Here is a 24940-nt window from a genome sequence, read left to right on the forward strand (position 1 = left end):
TATGATTCTGTAGCATGGGCTGTGAACTGGAAAAAACGTGAAACATAGAACAGATGCATCCTCAGGACAACTGAGGTCGTAAAAAGCAAATGCACAAGTGGGACTTAGTTTGTTCACACAATATCAACATAAAATGAAATGTTAGAACTACCACAATTCATTCCCTTTTCAAAAATGCTTCACCCTTTTCTTCCCCATGATTGTGTTAAATGCCTGACAGCCTAAACAAAAAAAAAAAAAGGCAAGACAGACAAGCAAGCCCACCCCACATTTTCTCTAGAGTTTTTTGTTACTAAGTAGTTTTCAAAAGCGTATGGAAACACGACTTCAGACAAAATTACCTTAATAACCAAGTCAAACTTCTGGTGCAAATCCCTGTTTATGGGCTTTAGGAGTGTGAGTACAGCTGTTGTGAGATTCATATGGAAATAGTGTGGATAATCCTCAGGAGTACCTGTAAAAAAAGACATTGAGGTTTGAACAAATGCTGTTTCCGAAAGATTTAGTTAAACAATATATTTATTTTACTCATTAATCATTAAAAGGAACATAAACTAATCCTGCTATTACAAGGATAAAATACTGCATCATGTGTACATGGAGCTTAATGATACTACTAACACTATGCATTTAATAATATCATTATTTCCTTACTTGCCCTAACCACGAAGATTCTTCTTGACCAGGAATCCCTAAGTACCTTACAACAACAGGAGCCCAAACACACCTGCAGCTGGTGGAAATTCTGCTTCTCAGCTTCCAGGAGATATGTATAAATCTAATCAGGTAAGTGGACATACAGAGAAATGAGCTCTCATGCAAATCAGCTTCCACCTCTATCCACCACGTTCCTGAAACCCAACTTGCTAAACGCGTACCACTGCGATTTTCTCTCTCCAGCTTTGAAGCACGTTTTCCCTGAGGTCTAGCTGGACATACCCTGACACAAGACACAAAGCAAAGAACACTGTGAACCGCTTTTTGAGTGTGCATATTTAAACAAAGAAAATACACAATGACGTGATGTGACAAAAAGATGTTACCGCTAAGTTCATGATAGCCATGTTATTGCTCACAGAAAATGGCAAATGGCCTGCCATTTGCAATTTAAAATGCACATTTTAAAAACCTTAGGTCTTGTAGCCCTCTGTTGCACCTATGGGCAAGCTCTTTAATGCATTATTAACAACATATATGTAAATAATAACAACAGATGCGTTATTTTAGAAATCTTTTTAGGAAAAGTTTCTCATCAGGGAGGAAGCACCAGATGAAACCTCACTTCTGTCTAACAGCTTCCATTTATTATCAGCAGTAAATAGCATCTTCATGGCTGTGACTTTCCAGGATACTCTCCAACCCCGTTAAGACAGAAGCAGTCAGAGCCTCAACAGATTTGCGAACCCATGGAGATGCAGCTATGCAAAGGATGGAGACAGCCATGACCTTGCTGTGCCTGGCCCCTAGGCTGGCCAGCGAGGCAGTTGCAGCCCAAAAACGCCCATGGTACCGTGCTCAAGCCAAAAGGCTCTAGCAGCATAGCCTGGCACAGGAGGAGGTAAGAATTGTGATTTTGAGCCACAAGATTCTCAAAGAAAGTATACAAAAAAAGTGCCATTAATTGCCAGGGCAGGATGAAGCAAGGACCATATAGGATACTGTTCAGCAACAGTCTGTTGCCTATCAGGGAAGAGAGTCTATACTTTTTTTTTTTCCTAAAAGACAAAGAGATGTCCTCTCCTTATTTGCATGGCAGAAACCTGTGTCTGCCTACACTAGTCTGTGTCTCATCCCAGTTTGTTTGGTTTGACTGTCTGACTTCCCCTGAGCCAGCCTGACTCTCGGCTGGGGAAGTGTGAGAGCCCGAATCTGAACGCAGCAGGGCTCAGAAAGCCACAGTGTTTACAAACAGCATGAACTCTGGTATATCACAGCTTATTGATATTACTAAAAATATCTGAAGAAACCAAAATCCAGATTATGCATCTAAGATCTCAAGTCCTTTTAAGCCGAGGGATAGTCTTGTGTAGCAGCTGAGAGGCAGACAGGACTCCTGGTGGATGGTATAAATGCCCCAGTAAGTCCTCTGAGCTTACGAGCTACGGTATCTTGAAGCAGCCATGAGAGCAGGACTACTATTGCTGTGCCAAATCCTTAATACAGTACAACAGGGAGTAAGATTCAACACAAAGAGAGATCACTTTTCTGAAAAATGATGCTACTATTTGTTCACCTTACAAGTGGAATGATTAGAAACTGCTTTTAGAAAAAGTCAGTAGCTATTCCGGGAGACAGATTACTGTCCAAACTCACATGCAATACCTTAATTTGCAACTCATCATATGACAACCATTTGCTATACTGTGTGTATATTGTGCACATATTCTGTATCTCTGTATATATGTATGCCATACACCCAGATAGCAGTAACCAGAAGAATTTTTTCTGTTACACCACCAACATAAATGCAGCGTTTCTAGCTCCAAGTCCTCCCCCTCCTTCCCCCTTTTGAATTTCAACTCCTAATTAACTGATCTAACTTTTTAAGAGCACTAGGCATCCAGCAGGAGCTCCAAGCTTTTGGCAGATAACAGATTGCTGTAGTCTTAGGAGGCTGCACATCACAAGGGCTGATGTTGAAGCTAAGAAAAACCAAGAAATGAAGGATTAAATGCAAAAACACTGAGAAACTAGAAAACAAGAGGTTCCCTGAAGGAGAACAAATACATATGGGAGTGGGCTGTAAGAGGCATAAAGTGATCTACAGCAGGGAAGATGAAGTTAATACCGTGAAAGGATGCCAGGAAATTAAAAAACAAAAACAAACAAACAAAACAAAACCCCAAACAAACCAATGCACAAAAAACAAACCACACACCTCCAACCCTGACACATTCCGCCCCCCCAACAAGAAAACACGTAAAGGAGGAAAAGACAGCACAGAGGATGATCACGAACATAAAGACTGGAGTCTAACAGAGCTGGAATGCCTGCATCCTAACTGATGATGCCTGCTCAGCTGCTGTCTACCACAAGAAGAGTCCAAACTTCAGGATACCTCAAATTCTGAAAGTAAAGTTTTCCAGGAACAGAGATACCTGCTTCTGCATATGCAAAAATACCTGTATTTTCACACAGCACAGCAGCCCTCAGTCCATACTGTTACCTGATCTGCTTCCAGAAAGAAGAAATTTCCTACTGCAACTGTGACCATGTATCTTCAAAATGTGTTGTCTGCATATACAGACAAGCACTACTGGCCAGAGAACTGTTCACACCACCCTTACGCTGCTGGTTTTTCAGGAGTCCCACCTGCAGACAGATGTAACACAGGAAAAGCAGGGATGTCTGAAGCTCTATGGATGAGCTCTGAGTCTCCTGCCTCCAGAAATTCATCTGGTCTGGGTGTTTGGAGAGGTCTAAGGTATCAAAAGGTGGTGGGCCAGCACGCACCGGTGGGTTCATAAGGATTACGAGCACCCTTCAGAAAGAAGGGCAGCACACGGTTTCTTTTCCGTACTTCAGCAGATGGAGATGAGGTTGCACCATCTGCACCAAACATGAGCGCTGAGGGCTCAAAAGACTTCTGGTTACACTCTTTTGGCCCAGGCAACAAACAGAAGCAGCAAGCTGACAGCCTAGGAGGGAACATGATCTCTTCTACCTTGATCTTACAGCAGAGGGGAATGTCCCCCAGGTGAAGAGCACTCTTAATTTGCTTTTCTTGGAGCCAGAGGAGGGCTCCTGCCTGCCAGGCAAATGCGTCGGTGAGCTCACAGGACTGGAGAGAAACCCCTGAAAACGTTGTTGTGGTTTTTTTGGCTCTTCATTTCAATATCAAACAAATAGAACACTTCGTTGTCCAAAATTGGTAGCAGAAATCTGAGAAACAGTTCCATATTCGTTCATATTCGGTATGTAGCTTATTCTGTCATTCTATGGGCACAGCTCAGACCTTCCAGTATTTAAAAAAAGACATATTCAAAGATATGAAGAACAACTACATTTAGATCTAAAGCAAGAGAAAAATCCATATGATGAGAAATATCTGCACAGCCTCTTTCCTGGGAGACTAATATTTTCTGAGGTAAAGGCTAAAATATAAATAGCACTGCATACCAGCAAAGATAAAAACAGACCTAAAATTGAAAAGGAAATCCTTTTGAAGACCATGGGGAGGAAAAAAAAAATAAAGAGAGTTATATAGAGATATAGCCTTTCCATTGAAAAATCCCAAAAACTGCCAAAACCAATCCAAATTACTATAATACATCTCCTGAATTATTTCTTCGAGGTCAAAACAATCAATCAAATATCAAAAAGATCACAGATTAGTGTAACATAATTTTTAATAAGTTCATTCCTGAAGAGCTTTGCAAGTTATGCCAAGAACTTAAAGAAAAGTTGGACTAAATGTTGCGCTAGGGCATAACTGTCAATAGCAGAACTTATAATTAAGCCAAGTCAATTTATAAATAAACCAAGTCCATTTTCAAACACAAAACCAGCTAGTATATTTACTGCACAAGTATTTACAAATTTCATTACAAAACAGTTTTGATGGAAGAGGACTGGGCTGCCAGATGTGAATCCAGTTACAGCCTGAAGGAATCTAGCTTGATTCATGGCTATCCAAACCAAATTTGATTTCTTTTCTTAGAGGACGCTGAGGCTGATCTCCCATGGCCATGTCCCTTGCCATGGTCCTGGGAATAGAGCCCTGGAAATGCCTCAAGACCAGACTGTTGGCACCAAGCAGGTTCAGGCTCTGGCATTGTGCACACAGAGCTCAGGACTTGCACATTCAGTACAATGGTACGGTAGCGATACACTTGTACTCTCTTAAGATGGTTCTTAAAATAACAGACATACCAAACTTACCATCCTTCCCCTTTCACAACAGAACTATCATATACATAAGCAGCATCTTTTTTGTTTTTATGACAAGCAAAATGATACAATTTGCTCATTAGTATCTCTACTTCCACCTCTCCACAGGTGAGAAAACCATGTAGCTGCAGTATAACACAGCAAATAGGGAAAAGATGCAATTCCACAAAACACAGAATTTTCTATTGCCATGCTAGTCACTGGGCACAGAAGTCACTACACCCGTCTCTGTGCTTTGGGAAGAGCAGGGCAGGGAGAGGACTGCAACTGCAAACCACTGCCTCAGGCCTTGCCATTATGAAATCATACAAGCTAAGCAGTTGGAAACAAATCCCAAACGCAGGAAAGTAGCAGGGAAAAAACAACAACACAGCAGAATATAAGACACCCTCCAGCAAAGTGGCTGTTCTCTGAACTCTTTCTAGAACTGCCTTCCCCTCTGGCCAGAAAACAGCAGTGTCACCTAAACACTAAATTATAACGGAAAGCATGCAAGCTGACCAACAGCCACATTAAAGGGGGATACAGTAGGACCCTTTAAATTGCTCTGTGCCAGAAGACTTTTGGAAGGAAACGTGTTCTAACTGCCTGTTTTGAGCATCTTCTACTGCACCTTTGCACCTGTGAATGAAAAATGCATTGCAGCACAGCTATGAGCACAGACAAGTGTCTCTCCTTTTGCTTGCCGAGTCGCTACATTGGCTAAACCAGACAATTCTGAATCTAACCTGAATAAATAATGCAGCCATCTGAAATAAGCTTCTAAATTGCAATTAATCGTGAATAGGTAGGACAATCTCAAACATCCCACTAACCACAATTTGAATTTTTATTAGGTTTCTACTCTCCCAGTCAATCTCTTTCTGGTTGGTCATAACAAAGTGACTGATTGTGAGTGATAGCAAGAGTAGCAGACACAAACCAACTAGGATGGAATAGAGGATGCCCGGTCGATCAGAAGGAGGCTGGATGTTTCGGTCCTGATCTATGGCTTGTATGGGTGGAGTGACACTGATGGGATTCACACGTGCCTGAAATGAAAAATCAGACAGATTTGAAACAGAAAAATTAGAAAGCCAGGAGGCAGGTCTTTAGGTTTAACACAAAAACATCCCACTGAAAAGGGTATTTGCTGAAATTGCAGGAGAAAAAGTACTGATATTTAACAATAGTTACAGCACATGTCCCTTTTGAAAGCAAAATTAGGTAGGCAACATATATATTGCTAGAGCAATCGCCTTTCTTTTAGATACATTTCAAACTATTATAGTAGCTTCATGGAAAGGAAGCTCACAAACGTTCAAGCAAATGCCTGATTATGCTACTATAAATAGTCCCTGGAACCAGACATTTCAGACATCATCATAGGAGTGAAATACAGCAAATGCTTTAAAAAAGGAAATAAAAACAAAGTGAATTTGAGAATCATTAGGAGCAAGAGTGGCTGTGATATACAAATATATACTGCAAAAGAAATTCAAGCCAAGGTACAGACATTTCAAGGGTAGGTACATTCGAAAAGTTTGGATGGACATCGCAGTAATTCACACCATTATTCAGAAGTGGAGTGATCTCGCATGCCAAACATGGGAACAGCAAGCCAGAAAAAGCATTCGCAGGCTTTCATCTTGTTCAGTATTTGTATGCCCAATTCTTTACCTACCAACTTATGAGCATTCCTGGACCTACTAGTAGCACTTAGCTTTCACTGTTGCTTTGAGTATTTTCTAACGTTTTCCTATGTGTTAACACCAGCGCTGCCATTCCCAACTCTAAAAGAACAGTTTCAGTAACCTTGGCTGCTTAATCAACTAGAAATGTAACTACTCTGTGAATGCATGTGCACCAGTCTTTTCCCTTCCCTTGGTGCTTTTATTTGTGTGGCCAGAACATTTAACAACCTCTATGAAAAACCAGGCGCCTTTTTTCCACATACGACTAATTCTGGCAGCCTTTGCTTTGGAAAGCTTTAACATTCCGTGTTCTGCAAGAGGGAACTTCAAATTTAGCATAGCAATGGGAATGAGACAACTCCACACTAGGCCAAATTTTGGCACAGCCTTTAGAAATCCCCCTGCTGAGATCTGGAAGAAATCTGCAAGAGCTTCAGCGATGCCTGTCAACAAATCTAGCAGGAAGACAGGTGAGCCAGGAGAACATGGCAAGAACGGACACGAGGCAGTTTGCAAGAGGGCAGAATTAATACCCCCTCCCATAGTTTTGGATATGTAGCCACACATACCATCTGCAATTACGCAAGCTATTCTGCCTGTGGTTTGTCCACCCAGAAGCCATCTCCTACAGGTTACGGAGATCTGATGGTGCTTTTCCAGGCTCGTGAGCCAGGGCTTGCAGCCATGCATGTTCACACAGCTCTCAGCTTTGGGTGCAGAGCATCTGCCTACAAACACGGGCCTGGTACCTCCTTGCTCTGCCTCTCTGCTCATGGCTTTTTCCATAGTTCCCAACGAGCGGGCACAGTCCTTTGTCACACGCCTGTTTCCACGTTTGACTCTTTAAAAAATTAAATTCTTAAAAGCGTAATGAGGAAGACGAGCTCAAAATAGGCATATAGAGAAAGAGAAGAAGATATATTTGACATATGTTTGAATTTTTAAAAAGCTTTAGGACTGCATAAAAGTTACATGCTGAAAGATAAGGTTATGCATAAAACTGGCCAAGACTAAAATTTAGCCAAGACTATTTTTAAATTTACAGATCAACTGAAGCACTCTCAGACAAATCTACTTTATAATTAAAAACACACCCAACAACAAAAACAGTCTCATTTGCTAAGGCTGGCTAAGTTTTAAACTCACCATGACAATATTGCAGGCCAAGCTGAAACATCCAAATCTGTGCTAGAGTAACAGCAATGGATCCAGCCTTCTAAATAACGAGCTGTCAGCTGCACCCGATCGTTGAAACTAGACTAAAATAACAACTGTTGGATATAAAACTCAGATAGCAAGGACATGCAGTCTACTTTCCAATTCAAGGAGAAGCTCGAGGGGAGCATTTAGAAAAACTAGAAAAACTGTATTTGAAATTAAACAGGTTCTACTAGGGACTGGAACATCTCTCATATGAGGAAAGGCTGGGAGACCTGGGGCTGTTTAGCCTGGAGAAGAGAAGGCTGAGAGGGGACCTTATCTGATGTCTATCAATATCTGCAGGGTGGCTGTCAGGAGGATGGAGCCAGTCTCTCTTTAGTAGTGCCCAGTGACAGGACGAGGGGCAATGGGCACAAACTGCAGCACGGGAAGTTCCACCTCAACGTGAGGAAAAACTTCTTTACTGTGAGGGTGACGGAGCACTGGAACAGGCTGCCCAGAGAGGCTGTGGAGTCTCCTCCCCTGGAGACCTTCCACACCCGACTGGACACGTTCCTGTGCAACCTGCCCTGGGTGACCCTGCCTTGGCAGGGGGGTTGGACCAGATGATCTTCAGAGATCACTTCCAACCCCCACCATTCTGTGATTCTGTCATACTTGAACAACAGATATTTTAACCCACGCTGCCACCATTACACTGACTCGTCAGAACCAAAGCTATCAGATGAACAGAAGCAAGTTGCTAAGAAAGCTAAGAAGTGTACTTCTTACACAGAGGTATAAGAAAACTAAGAATGAAAGGTGGAACAAAAATTTAATGGATTTCATCCAAGTTGTTTTTCTAAGTACTGTATACACCCTGAAATGGGCTGCTCATAAACTAGAAGATATCATGCAACAAGATCAATCGCAATCTACTTAAATGTTTAGTGATAATTTAAAGCGGTTTTGAATTAAATAGGCTGATGTGCCTTGAAGCAAAGCTAAAGGTACTTCCATATTGTTTCAATAATCCATAGATAATGCAAGTATCTTTTTCAATGAAACTTAAATTAGAACTATGAAAACATAACTGCACAAAGAAGCAGCCATTAAGTATGTTAATGAATTTGTAAAAGCACATGTAGGATCGTTTCAGAAGGTGTACATATACTTCTTATGAAAAATAATTATTTTAAAAAATTTATAGTCAAAACACACTTTGATCAATAGCAGTAATAACTATGATTATTCCGTAGGGATTTTTCTTTCTTTCCTGAGCACTTTAAACTTCCAAAGGCATGAACAGGCGCTCACAACACCCCCAGCTCCTGCTGACGTCGTGCTGCTTGCTTGACAGCAAAGCCGCTGAGGCTCACGAGGCCCGAGGCAGCTCCCCGGAGCCCATCTCGCTGGGACAGGGCTCCAGGCCTGCTCCCAAAACTCTTCTGCGTATCCCAGTTAGCAGTTGTTGCTAGAGCCCGGCAGACCACAAAGATACAACACCCACCGCCGTCCTCACCAGGAAGTTCGGCGGAAAGGTGAAGCTTTGCTCAGCCCTTTGCGAGGGAGGACAGAGTCACATACCGAGGGAAGGTGGCTCCTGCCTTAAACAGAAGAGGTAGAGCCTCCCCGCAGCTCTGCGGAGTGGGCAAACGTTACAAAATGGGGTCTGCAACAGCCACCTTTGTGTATTAGATCCAACATACCTGCAAAAGACAAAAACCCCCTACCACTGTCGTTCTCAGCCTCAAAAGAGAGCTCCATAAGATGGAAGCTCATTAAAAGGAAGGGAAAACAGATTGCTGAAAGAGTGAAATGTTTGCAGGGCCCACCACTGCTTAAGGACACTCAGTTGGAGGCAAAGAAAAAGCACATGGGGTTTTTATTGAGACAGGCTTGAGCAAGGGCAAGGCAAATCAGCACGGCTATGCAGCAGTGCAGGGAAGGTTCCTCAGAATAAATAGAGGGCCTTCAAAAAACAGCAACTTCCAAGTGCAGAACGTAAAAGAGTTCAGCAAGCTCTGGCAGAGCAAGTGATTAAAAAACAAACAAACAAACAAGGAGATCCTGTCAGTTCTAGGGTAAAATATACGGTAATAAATAACATCCCCATTAGGGAAGAGATGTCTCAGTTACTGGTTTTGGTATGAATAGACTTCCAGGTGCTTCAACATAGCAGAATATACTATCAGGCAGGCAAAAAAAAAAAAAAAAACCAAACCGAACTCAAACCCCAATTTGCAAACGTTATCAAAAGTATTAATAGATTTTAAAAAATAAATCCTTCTTCAAACAGAACTGTGACAGGAAGCCTGCCAGGGAGTCTGCAGTGCCAAGAGATGATCAAAGGCGGGTGGAGGGGGGAAATTAAAAAAGGCTTGGAGAGAACAAAGTAGTAGCACAAAACCTGTTTGTTTGTTTGTTTTTTTCCCCTCCCTTCTTTTGTGTTCACCATGAAAGGACTTTGATGGGTTCCCATGCCAGCACCTTCTCCATGTGGGATTCCTAGCAGGTCCCGCAAAAAAGAGTTAATCATATGAACTTACTGTGCCATGTAATTTCCTGCTTAAAAGTGCTTTGGTACCTGAGGAACAGCAGGTGGCAAACATGATACCAAGATTAAAAGGGTCCCAGGATGACTCACGGGAATACCACCATGAAGCATGAGGCTCGTACCAGGAAAAATTAGAAGATGATATAACAGTCTGCACAAACACCTAAATATATACAAGACACCAGGGAAAGTGCAGTTTTCCACAAAGGGAAATTCAGCCTCTCAAACTTACTGTGGTTCCCTGCAGGAATCACCAGCACATGGATACCACAGAACCGTCTGATACAGCACATGTAGGCTTCCAGCCAGCTTCTACAAGCTCCCTTACAAAATACTCTTAAGGAAACTTGTCCTCGACAGACCTGTGTATCCAGAAACAGAGACATGAGGCAGAGCAGGAGTAAGCTTTCAGTTCCCATAGGGAGAGAGGGGAGATCCACGGGTATCTGTGCTAGTACCGGAGCCGCTCGGCTCACTCCTACATGACCTCAGAAACACAGGAGAGAGCACAGTAAGAAGAATTCTAGATTATGCTCAATTATTCAGAGTACAGAGGATGAGGGTCACCTGCAGAAGACTGCCTTTTTAAGCAGCGAAGGCCGCATACTAAGTTAAGCATGTCAAGGTTTTCCATGTTTTCCTTGTACATACTCGGTTCTTTTACGAAGAATCGCCAACCGAGACTCTCAGAGAAATCTTCGCAGCTATGTTTGGGAGGGCAATGAGTCAAAATGATCCTCCTTTTCAATCTAATCAAACAAGACTTGATTACTTGGGCGCTGTGAAGGCAGAGCACTGGGAATCTTTCCCTCAGCTCCTTTCAACAGAAAGATCTCTCGTAATTCATTACAAAATGATCAGGGAATATGAAAATATTTATTCACAAATGTCATAAAACAGTGCCATTTGCCTACCCCCATCACCAACCAATACACACTTCAAAAGGCAGCACCATCGAGTTTCTGTCACGGGAAAGATGACAGAAATTACCAGAAGTTACTGTTATAAAAAGGGCTAGAACAGAAAAGAAGAAAGAAAAAAAACCCCCACAACAGCAAATATTAATTAAAATGCTTTTTCTTAATGCATTTAAGTGTAGCTGGAAAAAGCTTGTATTAATTTGCTACGTGCTTTTTATGTCTTGCTGTTTTGACCTGCGTGGTTAGCCAAAATTTGGCTGCAAATTGTTTCTGTTCAGAAGAGAAACCGATAATGGAGCCAGGCCTGTTTTAAACAATCCTGTTTATTCAGTAGAAAAGCAAAAGCCACATTTCCCTGTAGAGGGGAGAAACTGAGAAACAGTACTCCTGCTTACATCTTTGAACATACTACAACCACAAACCTCCTTTTGCTTTTATTCAGGAACTGACTACCAGCCACCACATCAGAGCCTGTCTCTATACCCATGCTGTATCACACACAGTGCTACGCTGAATTCCAGTTGCCATATGCTTGTTCAAGGCACTGATTCTATCAAGTACTAAGCATTAAATGAGAAAAGAAAAAAGCCCTAACTGGTGTTTGCTATGAGTTACAAGTTTAGAGAATCTTTTTTTAAATTTTTTTTTTTTTAAAGACAGGGGACCATAATAATTATTGCAGAGCTGATACTGAGGATAGGTCTGCTTTAAAAATAAAAAGATTTTCTATCTTTTCCATGGTCTACCTGAGATGCAAAGCTAAATCTGCCAACCATATCTGTTTATGGAGAACTTCTCCCTCTAAGGAAGATGAGAAGGAAGAGGAAGGAAATGACACGATTTTAGAGTTAGAAAAACAACATAATTTTCTGCACAGAGTTGTTTTGGAGTTGGGGGGTTTTTTTTGCTTATTATCACAAAAATGATTATGTTCCAAGAAACTGAAACACCATAGCCTTACTGAACTAGGTCACTGCCTGGTTTTGAGCAAGTAACTTATTAATAAGAATTATCTTGTACATGATGTAAGATAACAGACCATGAACCAGCCACAAACCAGTTCACAAACTGGGGTGATGCTGCTTTGATGATTCACAACCACTTCAGCTCTCACCTGCCTGCCCCAAGATGCTCCTGGGAGCCAGTGGTCCGGGACGCTACTCAGGCGGAAGCAAGTATTATCAATCGCTGTAAAAGATAAAAGTATATGAAGAGTTCCCAAACTTTTGTTGAGATTCACCAAGGTGAGCTTCTCACCCATAGCGCTCCTACATCTGTTAGCCTGCACGAATTCCACGAACAGAAGGGACAAAAACTACATCTTTAGAATTTATTATTGTATTCAAACACGGGGAGACATTTTCTACCCACTATTTCACATGGAAGACTAACAAAGACTACTAAAGAAAAAAAAAAAAGGGAGGAACATCATGAAAATATGCATTACTCCAGGTTGACCAAAATAATATACTGCACGGTCCCTTGAGCAACAATCCACAAAAAAAGGCATGTTCACTTGCATTAATATTTCAATCTGCCAGTTTGCGGTGGCATTTCTTAGGCAGACACACAGTTAACTGACCTTTACCCAATATATCCATTACTAACATGGCTGTGAAAACCTGTCCTAAATCATAGTCTTAACAAATGAACTGATATTCTTTTACTAAGTCATAGTAAACCCCGTGTTACCTATTCGACTGTCCTAGGAGCTCTAAGGCACTCGTATACGTATGTACGATCTGTTCCATGGAGGTACGCAGAACATTTATAAGATGATTAATGCTGAGCAGTTAAGCGTTTTCTGTAAAGAGTTCAACAAATTGGCTAATATTAAAAAATCTGAAACGTCTCCGCAGGCATTCTTCTCTGAGAACATAAGAACATACATGCGATTGTGAAAAGACAATACCTAATTCCTCAATACTAGCTTATTCTAATTTATTCAGATTCAGCAGATTATAATAGTCATTAATTTGCCAGGGCAAATACTTATTTGTAAGTATTCAAATAAGTATTTTGATCTATCAAATAAGTATTTTGATCTGCACCAGCTCAACTGACAGCACTGCAACAGAGATTGCTTCCAACACTAGAAGACTGATGACATTATGCCACTCAATTGGCAACAGATTATAAAAAGTCATCCTTTGCCCGACATTTCTAAGGACTTCTCCCTTCTTCTTCTTCTTGGTCTTCATATTTACTAAGCGTCACAGTGGCGACCCTCTCCCACCCCACCCCCTCATCCGCACTGGCACCCCCATCAATAACTGCGTCAAACCCAGCTGCCTTGCCTGCCCTCTCATCTTCCCAGCTGCCAGCAATCCCTGCTTCCCTGACGCCGCTTCCAGACCATCCATCACCCCACGACATCTTGTGCTGCCTTCGTGTCAAGTGGCACGCACTGGCACCCCCAAGGAACACCACTACTTGTATTGACTAGTAGCTATAAAAAACAGAGAAATCGAGGCTGGGGACTTGTAAACCCGAGAACTCCCCTCTTTCCCCAGGCTGTGGGCCTGAGTCCGGACAGTCATCCAGATTTCTAGCCAAGGACACAAGGAACTGAATTCTGTACCGATTAAGTGGCTCAATGATTTTCAGGGAAATAAGACCAGAGTTCCTTGCCCTCTGTTATCAGGTTAAAATATATAAAAAGAGTTTGGCCAACTGGATTAAATCACTGAAACACAGAAGCTATTTCTTGTGTTTGACAATTTATAGTCTCTACTGCTTTGAGCAAAACTGAGGAAGATGCACATAATGCTTTGCAACATCCAGATAGTATAATCATAGAGATGCAGCATGCTTTCTTCTTCCACATACTTGTGTGTGTATATCATGTTGTTTTCTATGAAGTGCTGAGAATTAGAGAGTATTTCAGAATTATAACTTTTACTGACAACACAAAATATTCCAAAAGAAAACAACGCATTGCATTTAACCATCAGTTTTTCTCATGTTTCTCTCACAGTATAAAGCAATATAGATAAACGTATTTTACCCGAACGGGGTGGTCAGTATTAATGCAATTAGTTAACATGAGATATTTCATGCTAGCATATTAAGCCCTGAAAAGTATTATTTTTTCAGCTTTCCCAGTCGGGAAGCTGTAACTGTGCGCAACGGACCTCCAATAAAGCCTGCAGGCCTTCAATGCACATCGCGCTCATAACTTAGCTGATGAATTTACCGAAGACAACAGCAGAACTCTCATCTCTATGCAAACAAGGGTGAGAAGCTTTTTACCGGAGAGAAAATATTAGTAAAGCAATATACATTACCCCGTGCTGACATCCAGAACCCCTTCAAAGGGAGCCCTACAATATTAAACCAACAAAGTTTTTGACGAATTGATGAATCATTATGGTTACACGGGTTCTCCTTGTGCTCTCTTGAGAAGGACGTGAGGTTAGAATACAAGCTGTAAGTCAGAAATCAGCTAACTCACATCCATGCTGTGTGGAAATGCATGCGCTATTGCCAACACACAGTACTAAAACAGCAGGAAGAACTGCAAAATCATTCCAATAGCGTTACTTGCTGCTGCTTCAGATGCTTTGCCAGTACAACAAGGGCTGTGACAAAACACCAATGAACACAAATCCATCATAAACCTCTCATATGTCAGTAAAATGCAAAAAATATTTCAACAGAGTTAACCAACCACAAGTGAAGTAAAACCAAAAAGCAAGAAACACCCTAGAAAAGTATCTTCAGCTGAAGATGCTACCAAAAACTTGTCATTAGCTAGACTGAACATGTCATGTCAAATGTATTTGCAGGATCTCCCTATTCTTCCTCTCTTCTTGCCTTCCTCTTGATAGCTACAAGTGCCTACAGATGCTCCCTTTGATCAGTGAGCAAACACAGGGAGAGGCAGTGCCTCTGTCTGCAGAATCCTGTCTGCAGAATTTCCTGTGCTACTCTTTGAAGCCTGATGCGACACAAAGATGTACAGGAATACAAGGTGAATGGGATTTTCTGACCCTCCTCTTAGACACAATACAGAACGCCAAACTTTTGGGCTAAGATCTCAACTGAAAGCCAATTCAAAGAGAGAGGAAGAAAACCCCAAACACAGATTTAACATACACCGTGAAGCTGAAAGAGAATAGAGATTCAATCCTCTGCAGAAAATTGTTCTGATCAAATTGTCACAGGAGCTAGACAGGTTTATATAGCAAAAATTCTGTGCCTCAAAACTGCTCCCCGAGAAAGGACAAATCTACATGAGGAAAGCAACACCATCAAAATCTATGTTGCTCAACCCTAGAGATTTGCCGTCGATTTACCTAATCTATACTTCTTACTTGTTTGCAACACTGTACGTAGGTGCACATGGTCCACGTAACACAGGTCCATGCTCTGTTAAAACAATACTTCTTACCACCAGATGATGTTGCAGTGCGACACGTCCACACTTGATATGAAAATGAAGTCTAAGCAGCATTGAGCAGCATTCCTGGAGATTAGCTTTGCTGTGTAGCACTTGGGTGAAAGAGCATTTTTATCAATACCACTAGTAAAACAGGAACCATGTTGTAATTGTCCACCCAGGGGGATCTAACTATTAACAGCAGCGAGTGAAACTAGTATTATGAAATCATTGTTAAAAACTGTTCCATTCAAACATACATATATGCAGAAAGTAATAATAATGGAGATTGATCTGAAAGTTTAAAACAGATCTAACTATTCTATTTATTTATTTTTATGAAGTTCACCATTTCTAAAAGCCACTGATAAAAAGCAATAGCAGATAATTTATGCAGTTGACATGCGTGAACTAACCTCTCGTCTTCTCTGGGCACACAAAAAGTGTTCTACTAACTGACAGGAAAAAATAAGATACGAGATTGATTGTTAATAAGGGACCTACTTTCTAAATTCAGCACCGTAATTGTCAAATAGCTTTTAGCACCTAATTTGGTTGTTCAATAGAATGCATGGTTGCTGTGTTCTTAGCTTGCTGTTGCGTCCAATGTTTATGCAGTTTACTAAACAGAAAACTGTAAAATTCAAATATCCTGACGGATCACATTGTTAACAGAGTAAGCTGTCAAAAAACACAATTCCTTTCATTTATTTGTAAAAACAAGCCACGTTTGAGGGGAAAAAAATATTTTGAAAGAGCAGCAAGATAGCATAATGAATCAGAGCAAAGAGGAAAATAGAGACTATTTTTATCAATGATGTCTTCCAGGAACAGCAGGTCCAAAAAAGAATTCAATTTCATCGGGATCTGATCACAGCGCTTACTAAATTGCTTTTTCTGTATCTGACATGCTGTATAAAGAAATGCCTCCAACAGAGTATCTGTGCTGGAGACTAAATGAAATGCATTATGGGCCTCCTGCCTTGGCATGCCAGTATAATCTCCTATGCAATTCAGGCAAAATTCAATCTGGAGGTTGTACTTGTTCCAATGTGATGACTGTGGTTAAAGAACAACAAATATTTTACTTTTTTGCATACAAACTATGAAGTCTATTTCCTTGATTATCTTTCAAATTCTTGATGGTGTGTTTCTTACTATCATTTCTGTTCAGGATTCAGAAGAAGGCAAGAGAACGCTTGAGAAAAGCAAGTTGTAAAACCCAAGACCAACCCAAGCACCTACTTCTGCTTGACATAGATTCATAAAAAATAGAAAATATTTAAAGACCAGTGTAACGCTACCGTAATGACTTAAAGATTTTTTTTAATTTCTAAGAGTAATTTCATTACAATACAAAAATCTGTGAAGTATTAACCCTATTTTGTTTTCTTTTAAATGCATATTTCTCTCAGAGGGGAAAAAGGAATACAGTTGTCAATTTGTGTCAACAGATGCTAATTTCAGCTGAGTTTGCAAACACTTAATCTTACTTGTTACTGTGAAGAAGAGCCTGATGGCTTCTCTATGGCTTTAGAAAAATTAGCCACAATAATAATATAAAAGAAAAGCCACAAGAAGTTACGATCAAAGGTATGATCAAAAGCAGGGCATAGCCTGAGTACATCCAGACTCCGGCTCGGAAAGTACCTTTCAGCCCAAAAATCACAACAAAGAAATATGCAGGAGGTCTATAAAACTGTGTATTACAAAGGACGTGCAGAGGAACAACTGCTCGCTGCCTCTTGCAAACGAGCCGCTTGGGAACGTCTAAACAAATTACCTGGTAGCAGGCTCAAAACGCACAGAATAACAAGGATCTTCACCCAAGTCCAGTCATGCTACGGTGCTCCTTGCTACAGGCACCATAGGTGCTAAAAGTTTACCTCGGCTCAAAAATCAGACAGGTTCACAGAACAAAAAATTCTCTCTATCACCAATTTTTTAAGACAGCATTTCTAATTGTGACACAGGAAAACTCTTTGGGGAAGTATATCCAGTATCACTGGTTGGACCTTTCTTATATTAACCTGTATGAAACTAGAGAAAAAAAAAAGATCCCAGAACAAAACAGTAATTCATTTAAAATTTGAAAAAAGGAAACAGAAATTAATAGGTATTTCACCCAGATCCATTGTCTCTTGACTGATTCATTTTACACACAGATTTTATTAAGATGATTTTGTTGTTCTGTTAGTATCTTCCTTCAGGGAACTTCTCTTTGGTAGAGCTATTTTCTCACTTGGAGGAACAAGCAAGGTCAAAAGTCTGAAAGAGGAGGAAATTTCGGAAGTACTGAATCTTCAGCCGAGCAGCGTTCCCATTGGTCAGGCTGATACAGGAGTTTAACATTTGGGGTTAGCAAAATACGACTAGAGACCACCATTCTTGGCTTCGAAAGATACATTTACATTTTCTTTACTCTTTTTTTTTTTTTTTTTTTAAATTTTTTTGGTACTTGCAACTAAATGGGCACTTCCCTAGTTCAGACATGGGAACGTCTGCTGTAACTACCTAACACCTGACTTTTTCAAACTGTACCCACCACTGTCCTTTTCCCATTGAAGTTTGTCACCCTGTCCAGAGATAACTGTAGGTAGAGATTTTGTGCCTAGGGCTAGCTACAAATTCTATGTCACCATTATTATAATCACTTTATTACACTGCTTTAATGGTAACATTAACAGTGGCATTATTATCATTTTTAGATTGAAGGTTATAGGAAAAAAAGTTTTCCGAGGCGTTTCCTGGTTTTCCTTTTTTGGATGCTTTAATTTCCAACAAATTTGTGCAGTTCTGCAGATGTATCGTATGTGTGTACATAAACACAACACCTGCAATGCTCACATACTTCATCCATAAGCTCATCCTCATACCTTTTTACGGTATAGTGAAGTTTTACATTTAATCTTCTCAAATCCCAATACTCTTCCATAGCAAAAAGCAGGGATTATTTACAAAGCAAACTCCCACCTATCTAGCCACATGAGCTGCTTTAAATTTGAGCGCTGCTGTAGCTATTGATGCAGAGCCAAATGTGGACTAACCACGTTTTCTTGTTTCAGAAGAGGGCGTTCCAGCTCACCGTGAATTTCCTCATGCTCCAGAGGAAAGACTGCTAAGATTTAAGCAAGCTTTTCTACAGAAGCACTATCAATAGCACAGAGCAGAGGCAAACGTAATCGTACTGGTGATGGTGGGCTGCCCCCTCCCTCCCCTACGCCGCATCGTGTGAGCCCACGGCTGGAGGCAGGGGAATGCTCTTTGATGTGGCACAACACATTCTCTCTGGGTTCCTCACATTTTAGACAGTGGGTCAGGGCGCTGGGGAAAAACTGAGCTGCTGGGCTGGGATAGCAAGGCTCCTCTGGCTGCTCCCTCCCTGGTGTGATCCCAACATGGATGGCACAGCTGGGAAGGCTGCTGGCCCCTCAAGGGCAAACAATGCCTTGGGAATACAACAACAACAACAACAACAACAACAACAACAACAACAACTAGAGCAAGGGCACATCTGTACCAGAGACTGCAGTGGACCAAGGAAACTCCCAAGTTAGCCTTAAAAGACCAGGGACAACTGAAAAAACAGGTAAAGCAGCCCAAGGTGAGCTCTGAGCTGCCATACCTACACTGCTATCAAGACCCCGTACTGTGAATGCCAAGCCTGGCGAGGAAGCCTGCACCGAATCACGTGCCCGCGGGTGTGTAGTATCACACAGTTGCTGACCAGCAGGGATCCTGCCCCATTTCTGCAAGAGGCCACAAGACTTTGCGGTGATCAAAAAGGAAGCAGCACTCAGAGTGCCTCCGCAGCCTCCGAGGGTTAACGCTTGCACCCCAGAGAAGAAACTCCCTCTGCTACTTGTCTCCCATCACCTGCAAGCATACTTGCACATATCTGCAAAGCCTTCACTGATGAATTGCTATTTGATTAACCGAAATACTAATGTAATCTGCAGCCTCTGCATTGTGACAATAAGCTGAAAAGAGAAGTCTTTCTTCCTGACCCTGAATGAAGGGCTAGTTTATAGTTTAACAGGATAGCCTAGCTACTGAAACGATAATTATCTCTACAAGGATCAGTGTTATGACGTAGATGAGAATTTTTCTGAAGTGAAGTTTACTGATAAAGCATCACTGCAAAAGTATTTTGTCTAAATGTCAACACTTAAAACCTTTAAATGTTTCTAAATGACATTTAAGGATCAAACAAATTAATACATATGCTTCCTCTTTGACAATAGCTCCATTTCACGCCATAACAAACACAGTTTTATGAAAGAGAAAACAGAAGTACAGATTGTGAAAGTGGCTTTTTTGTCACAGCAAACATCCAAGACAACAATTAAATCACACCAGCAGTTGATTGTATATTCAAGATACAGACCGGAGCTCAAAATGGGACAGAGATGGTACTTTCTCAGGCACTCTTTCCTCTCCTGAAGCTTTAGTTTTTGAGGAGAGAAAGCCTCAATCGGTTCATATCTGAAATCCCTTAATGCCATCACAGAGAGGAAGACAATTTAAAATCCCAGGTTGTGGGATATCTCACAAAAGGGAGAAGTCACACATTTCTATTGTCCTCATGTAATTATTTTTGTAAACTGTGTGATCTCACCCATATGCTAAAGTCGTCTTTGTTATGAGGCAGGTGGGTTTTTTTTCTTTCTTCTTCTTTTCACAGTCTTTAAAGTGAAAACTGAAGAATGAACAAAGAATACAATAGGATGAAATAGCAAGATCCTTTCAACTGAGACTGGGCTGTCTAGCATTTTTTGTACCTCATTAATGGAACAGATTTTTGGCATTGGTTCTGCCACAGAACAAAAAGGTGGTTTACGCTAGTGAACCTGTACTACTGCACGCATCAAACTCACCCAGGAACCCTGGAACTCTCAAACACTCATGTATTTGGCTTATGTGGCTGATGTGCCAGACCGAAGTCTGAATCAAAGCAGAACTTCTTTATTCCTGAAAAGAAATGACTTCTAATTACAGCTCCACAGTTACTTCTTCCAAGCAAAATCGAGAGCCTTTTTCTTCTGAGCTTCTGACAAAGCTGTAAGAATTGAACATTTTCCTATTAGTGTTGCCAGTAAGTTACTAACCATGATGATAAATATCAGGCAATTAATGGAACATTTCCACACTAGGAAAAAAGAAGAAAATTATGTGCATGATAAAATCAGTCATTTTTACCAGTTTATTCCCCCCTTACTCTTGATAATTAAGGGAATCAGATTTGAGATTAGCTCTTTAAAATCTGACTTTACAGCTTGATAAATACCTAGAAAATGGGCCTGTTTTCACCATCAGCCAAACATCCAGCCCAGACTGGGTCTCTGGTGAACTACCAGAGTTCCTGCTCCTCCTGTGCCAGCAAGGGAGCCCCATAGCCACTGTGTATCACGGGTCACTCTAACCCAGTCCTAGCAATAAACAAAATGTGTTTCTCTCAGCCCAAACATGACTTCAAAGATGATCCACAATGACATTTTTCTTTTCATATTTCATTTTTCACTATATGTTGTCCAAAACTTCTCAGTTTTCAGTCAAGTTTGATCCTTTTTCCCTTAAGACCTCCACTTGTGCATGTTACGAAAGATTAGTATTAGTGAAAATCTAAAGCGTGTAAATCATGCTCAACTAATTATCTTTCCACATTATAAAAAAACTCGATGTGTCTTCCTGTTCTATCTTGCCATGAAATTCACTATTCTCCCCTCTTTTCCAGTATGTACCAAACACTTGAGACAAGATGTCCACCACAGTAATCCCACATTTAAAGCAACTTTCCTGTACTCAGAGCGAACTCTGACACATCACTTTATTTCCACCCACAGACTATTTCTGAATCGCAACCTGGTTAAAAATCACCAACAGGCAAGTATCTTTCACACTATATTCACTTATTCTGCAGCCTTGCTACGATATTCTCAACCAGAAACAGTGTTTTCAACAACTGAAACAGCTGGTTTCTTTAACCATTCATTACATTTTGTAAGTTAAAAGCACGGTTTTGTTTGTTCTTGAAGTGAAAAGCAGCCAACTTCTCCTCTATCTGAAATACATCTATATTTAAAATCACAAGCTAATCTTAGATACTGAACAGTGAGTGACTCTCCTCCCTGATCAATCTATCAAGCAAGTGAAGTGCTTCCCTGCCTGCTCAGAGAGATTATAGAAAACAATTCTCAGGTTCCTGTAGTCACATATTAAAGTTACTGACAACCTTACTGACAATTCTTTTTAATTAGCCAGAGCATCTTGGTATACTCCCAAATACATAAAAATTAATTACCTGTAACATCATAGCTTTGTAATTTTAACCTTTTCATGCTTCACTACTTTTCACTGACATTTCCTTGAATAAAAAGGCTCTACTTATCAAGACACTGCATATGGGAGACAGACAATCAATCACAAAAACAGAAAGATAGGGAATATTCACAACAGAAGTCTTAAAACACCTTTTATGACTCCTTATCATGCACTAGCAGATAATCAATAGCTTATCAAAGCCGTCCATTTGGTCTTTGCTGAGTCATTTCCATAGAGTTAATTCAAAATCGCTGATATCAAGTTACAAAAATGCCTATACTAGCAAAATCTACTGTACATGCTACTGCTTGTTTAACATTGCCCATTACCTTGAACTTACTATCAAGCTGGTAACCTCTGTATAGCTGCAATTAGAGTGAAAAGAGTGAAGAAAAGAACAAATGAAAAGTTGATCCATAAACTTAAGGTTTATGGAAACTGCACCCAAGAGAGGATTTTATCATTGCTTTTGAATTGCTTTCTGACTTATCAGTCCATCATGCGTCTATGCTTAAATTTAATTATAAAGAATTGCTACCTGCTGCTCAACTATACTGCAAACTTATCCATAACGATTTGCCTTTTTCAATTAAAAAAATACACCTGCATACGCGTCATGCAAATCAATCTTCATCTTCCCGCTCCTAATCCGAGTTTCAGGTTTTACCTAAATAGCTAATGAAAAATTAATACCTGAAAAATGAGTCAATTTGCTCATCTTTCAGCCAGTGGCAAAGGGACTATTCAAAGCCTCAGACACGAAAGATTCTTTTCGAATTCACTGAACAAGCAACACATAGATACAGCCCCAATTTTTAAAGCATTTCTCAGGTTAGTTCTTGTAGCATGGCTGAAGTGACACCAGTGGCCTGTCTACCAAGGAATCTCTGCCTAATAAACACAGAGGAACTCATTCATCTTACAGCTCAACAGTTGACAGCACCTGCTATCTTTCACCAAAGATTTTAGTCTAATTAACACCAATTGCCAGGCTTTTCCAAATAAATATTTGTGCTGGTTTTGGCTGGAGGAGAGTTCATTTTCTTCCTAGTAGCTGGTATGGGGCCATGTTTTGGATTTGTGCTGAAAGCAGCGTGGATAACACAGGGTCGTGTTCGTTATTGCTGAGCAGCGCTCAGTCAAGGCCTTTTCTGCCCCTCACCCCACCAGCGAGGAGCTGGGGGGGGGGCACAAGAAGCTGGGAGGGGACACGGCCGGGAGAGCTGAACCCCCATGCCCAAAGGGACATCCCATCCCATACGGCGTCGTGCTCAGCACATAAAGCTGGGGGAAGAAGGAGGAAGGGGAGGGACAACAACATTCGGGTGATGGCGTCTGTCTTCCCAAGCCACTGTTACACACGATGGAGCCCGGCTTTCCTGGAGATGGCTGAACCCCTGCCTGCCCATGGGGAGTGGTGAATGGATTCCTTGTTTTGCTTTGCTTGTGTGCGTGGCTTTTGCTTTCCCTGTTAGACTGTCTTTATCTCAACCCACGAGTTTTCTCACTTTCACTCTTCTGATTCTCTCCCTATCCCACTGGAGGGGAGTGAGTGAGCGGCTGTGTGGGGCTTTGTTGCCGGCTGGGGTTAAACCACGACAATATTCTAAGGCATATTATACAAACAAAAAAAGTACATAAACCTTTTAGTAGCAAGTAACAATTTTCCAGTGCTATTTTGTCTCACAAACAGAAGCATTTGTGAAAAGGTAAAATGATTATAGCATACAGAAAGCTGGACAACACATTCATATATAAAACCAAAGAGTTAAGAGCCTAGACTATAAGTGTACGAGAGGTCTGATTTTCTGTGCTCTGCAGCTATTATGTTCATTAGAAAATGGCTGCAGGAATGGTAAATGAAAGTTTTTACCTTTAATCATTTGTTGTATAGAAACTCTGAAATAACAGCTGTTAGAAGGTGATCTTCTCAGCTAAACATTTATTTAAAACCAAAGCGTGCTTATGCTTATTTCTCTTTCCTATCAAGCCCTGAAACATGAGATACAAAGAACGCGTAAGGTCGTTATTGGTAGACTTAAGAGAGATCTTCAGGCGACATGAAGGTAGTAGAAGTCAAAGATGAACACAGCACAGTTGATAATAAATTTGCTGCATTCCCATGTATTGATTACTGAGAAATGCATATGGGAATTCACAGCTAAGATCAGTTTCTAATATAGGAAGAAACAGATGGAGGGAAAAAAACCCCAAAAAACTTCTATGCAAGAAAGAGACAGAGCATATCTACTGGGCTAGGCAGCAAGACGTGTCTCTAAACAGCCAACCTACTTGGCTAGAGCGCCTCGGCATACCTCCAATTTCAGCCTAAGTCTCTATGCCAGGTACCACTGCAGAGCTGGATGCTGCCTATTCAAAATGCAAAGTCACTTCTTTCCTTACCAAAAATATTTGTATAAACAGAAACATGCAGTTCTCCCAATGATGAAAGCTTTATGTTCTCGGCAAGCCGCAAACCCAAGCCACACTTTAAACATTCAATTACGGCAGCGGACATAATTGTGCTCAATCATGGTCTAATTGCAGGATGAAGTGTAAATACCATCCCCTACAAGAGCATTTAGCATCAGTCCCAAAAATTGGATAGCATCTATTTTGCTGAGAAAGGACTAATTAGAAACAAATTATATCTCAAATAATTTCCTGATGCTTGATGCAACTAAATCACAAGCACAGTTCATAAGACTATACAGACAGAGTAAGCCAAAGACAGGCAAATCTCTTTTACCACATTTCAATAAAAGATGCCAAAACTTAATAAAAACAAGGCAAATGAAAAAAAGGCATATTGAAATACAAACGCTGCAGAAACTAACAACTTCCTAAATTAGCCATGAATATTTGCAGTGCTGAATGTACCGTATGTAACCAGGAAAAAATGATTTGCCAATAGAAACTGGCACTCTAACTCAATTTTTTTAGCTTTATGCAGTTTGACTGTTAGTAGGGGTAAACTCACCCCCATGCACATTTAACTTTAAGTAGACTTGGCTACAAGAAAAGGCAAGAAAAATCACCTCCATCAGGGGTAAGCATT

The 24940-nt window shown here is 40.8% G+C and overlaps 1 protein-coding gene across 1 annotated transcript in view; it reads right to left on the minus strand.

The window, feature by feature from the left end:
- Positions 1 to 24940, minus strand: part of LOC104624656 (protocadherin-15-like) — a gene marked incomplete at both ends in the record, with an annotated part of 143645 nt that overhangs the window by 19375 nt on the left and 99330 nt on the right. The window contains 2 exons of the mRNA XM_010292087.1: positions 342 to 454; positions 5813 to 5921. Coding sequence (XP_010290389.1) covers positions 342 to 454; positions 5813 to 5921 — 222 coding nt within the window. The remainder of the gene's footprint in view (positions 1 to 341; positions 455 to 5812; positions 5922 to 24940) is intronic.

Source organism: Phaethon lepturus, unplaced genomic scaffold (genome assembly GCF_000687285.1).
Source record: "Phaethon lepturus isolate BGI_N335 unplaced genomic scaffold, ASM68728v1 scaffold698, whole genome shotgun sequence".
In the NCBI taxonomy this organism is placed as follows: domain Eukaryota; kingdom Metazoa; phylum Chordata; class Aves; order Phaethontiformes; family Phaethontidae; genus Phaethon; species Phaethon lepturus.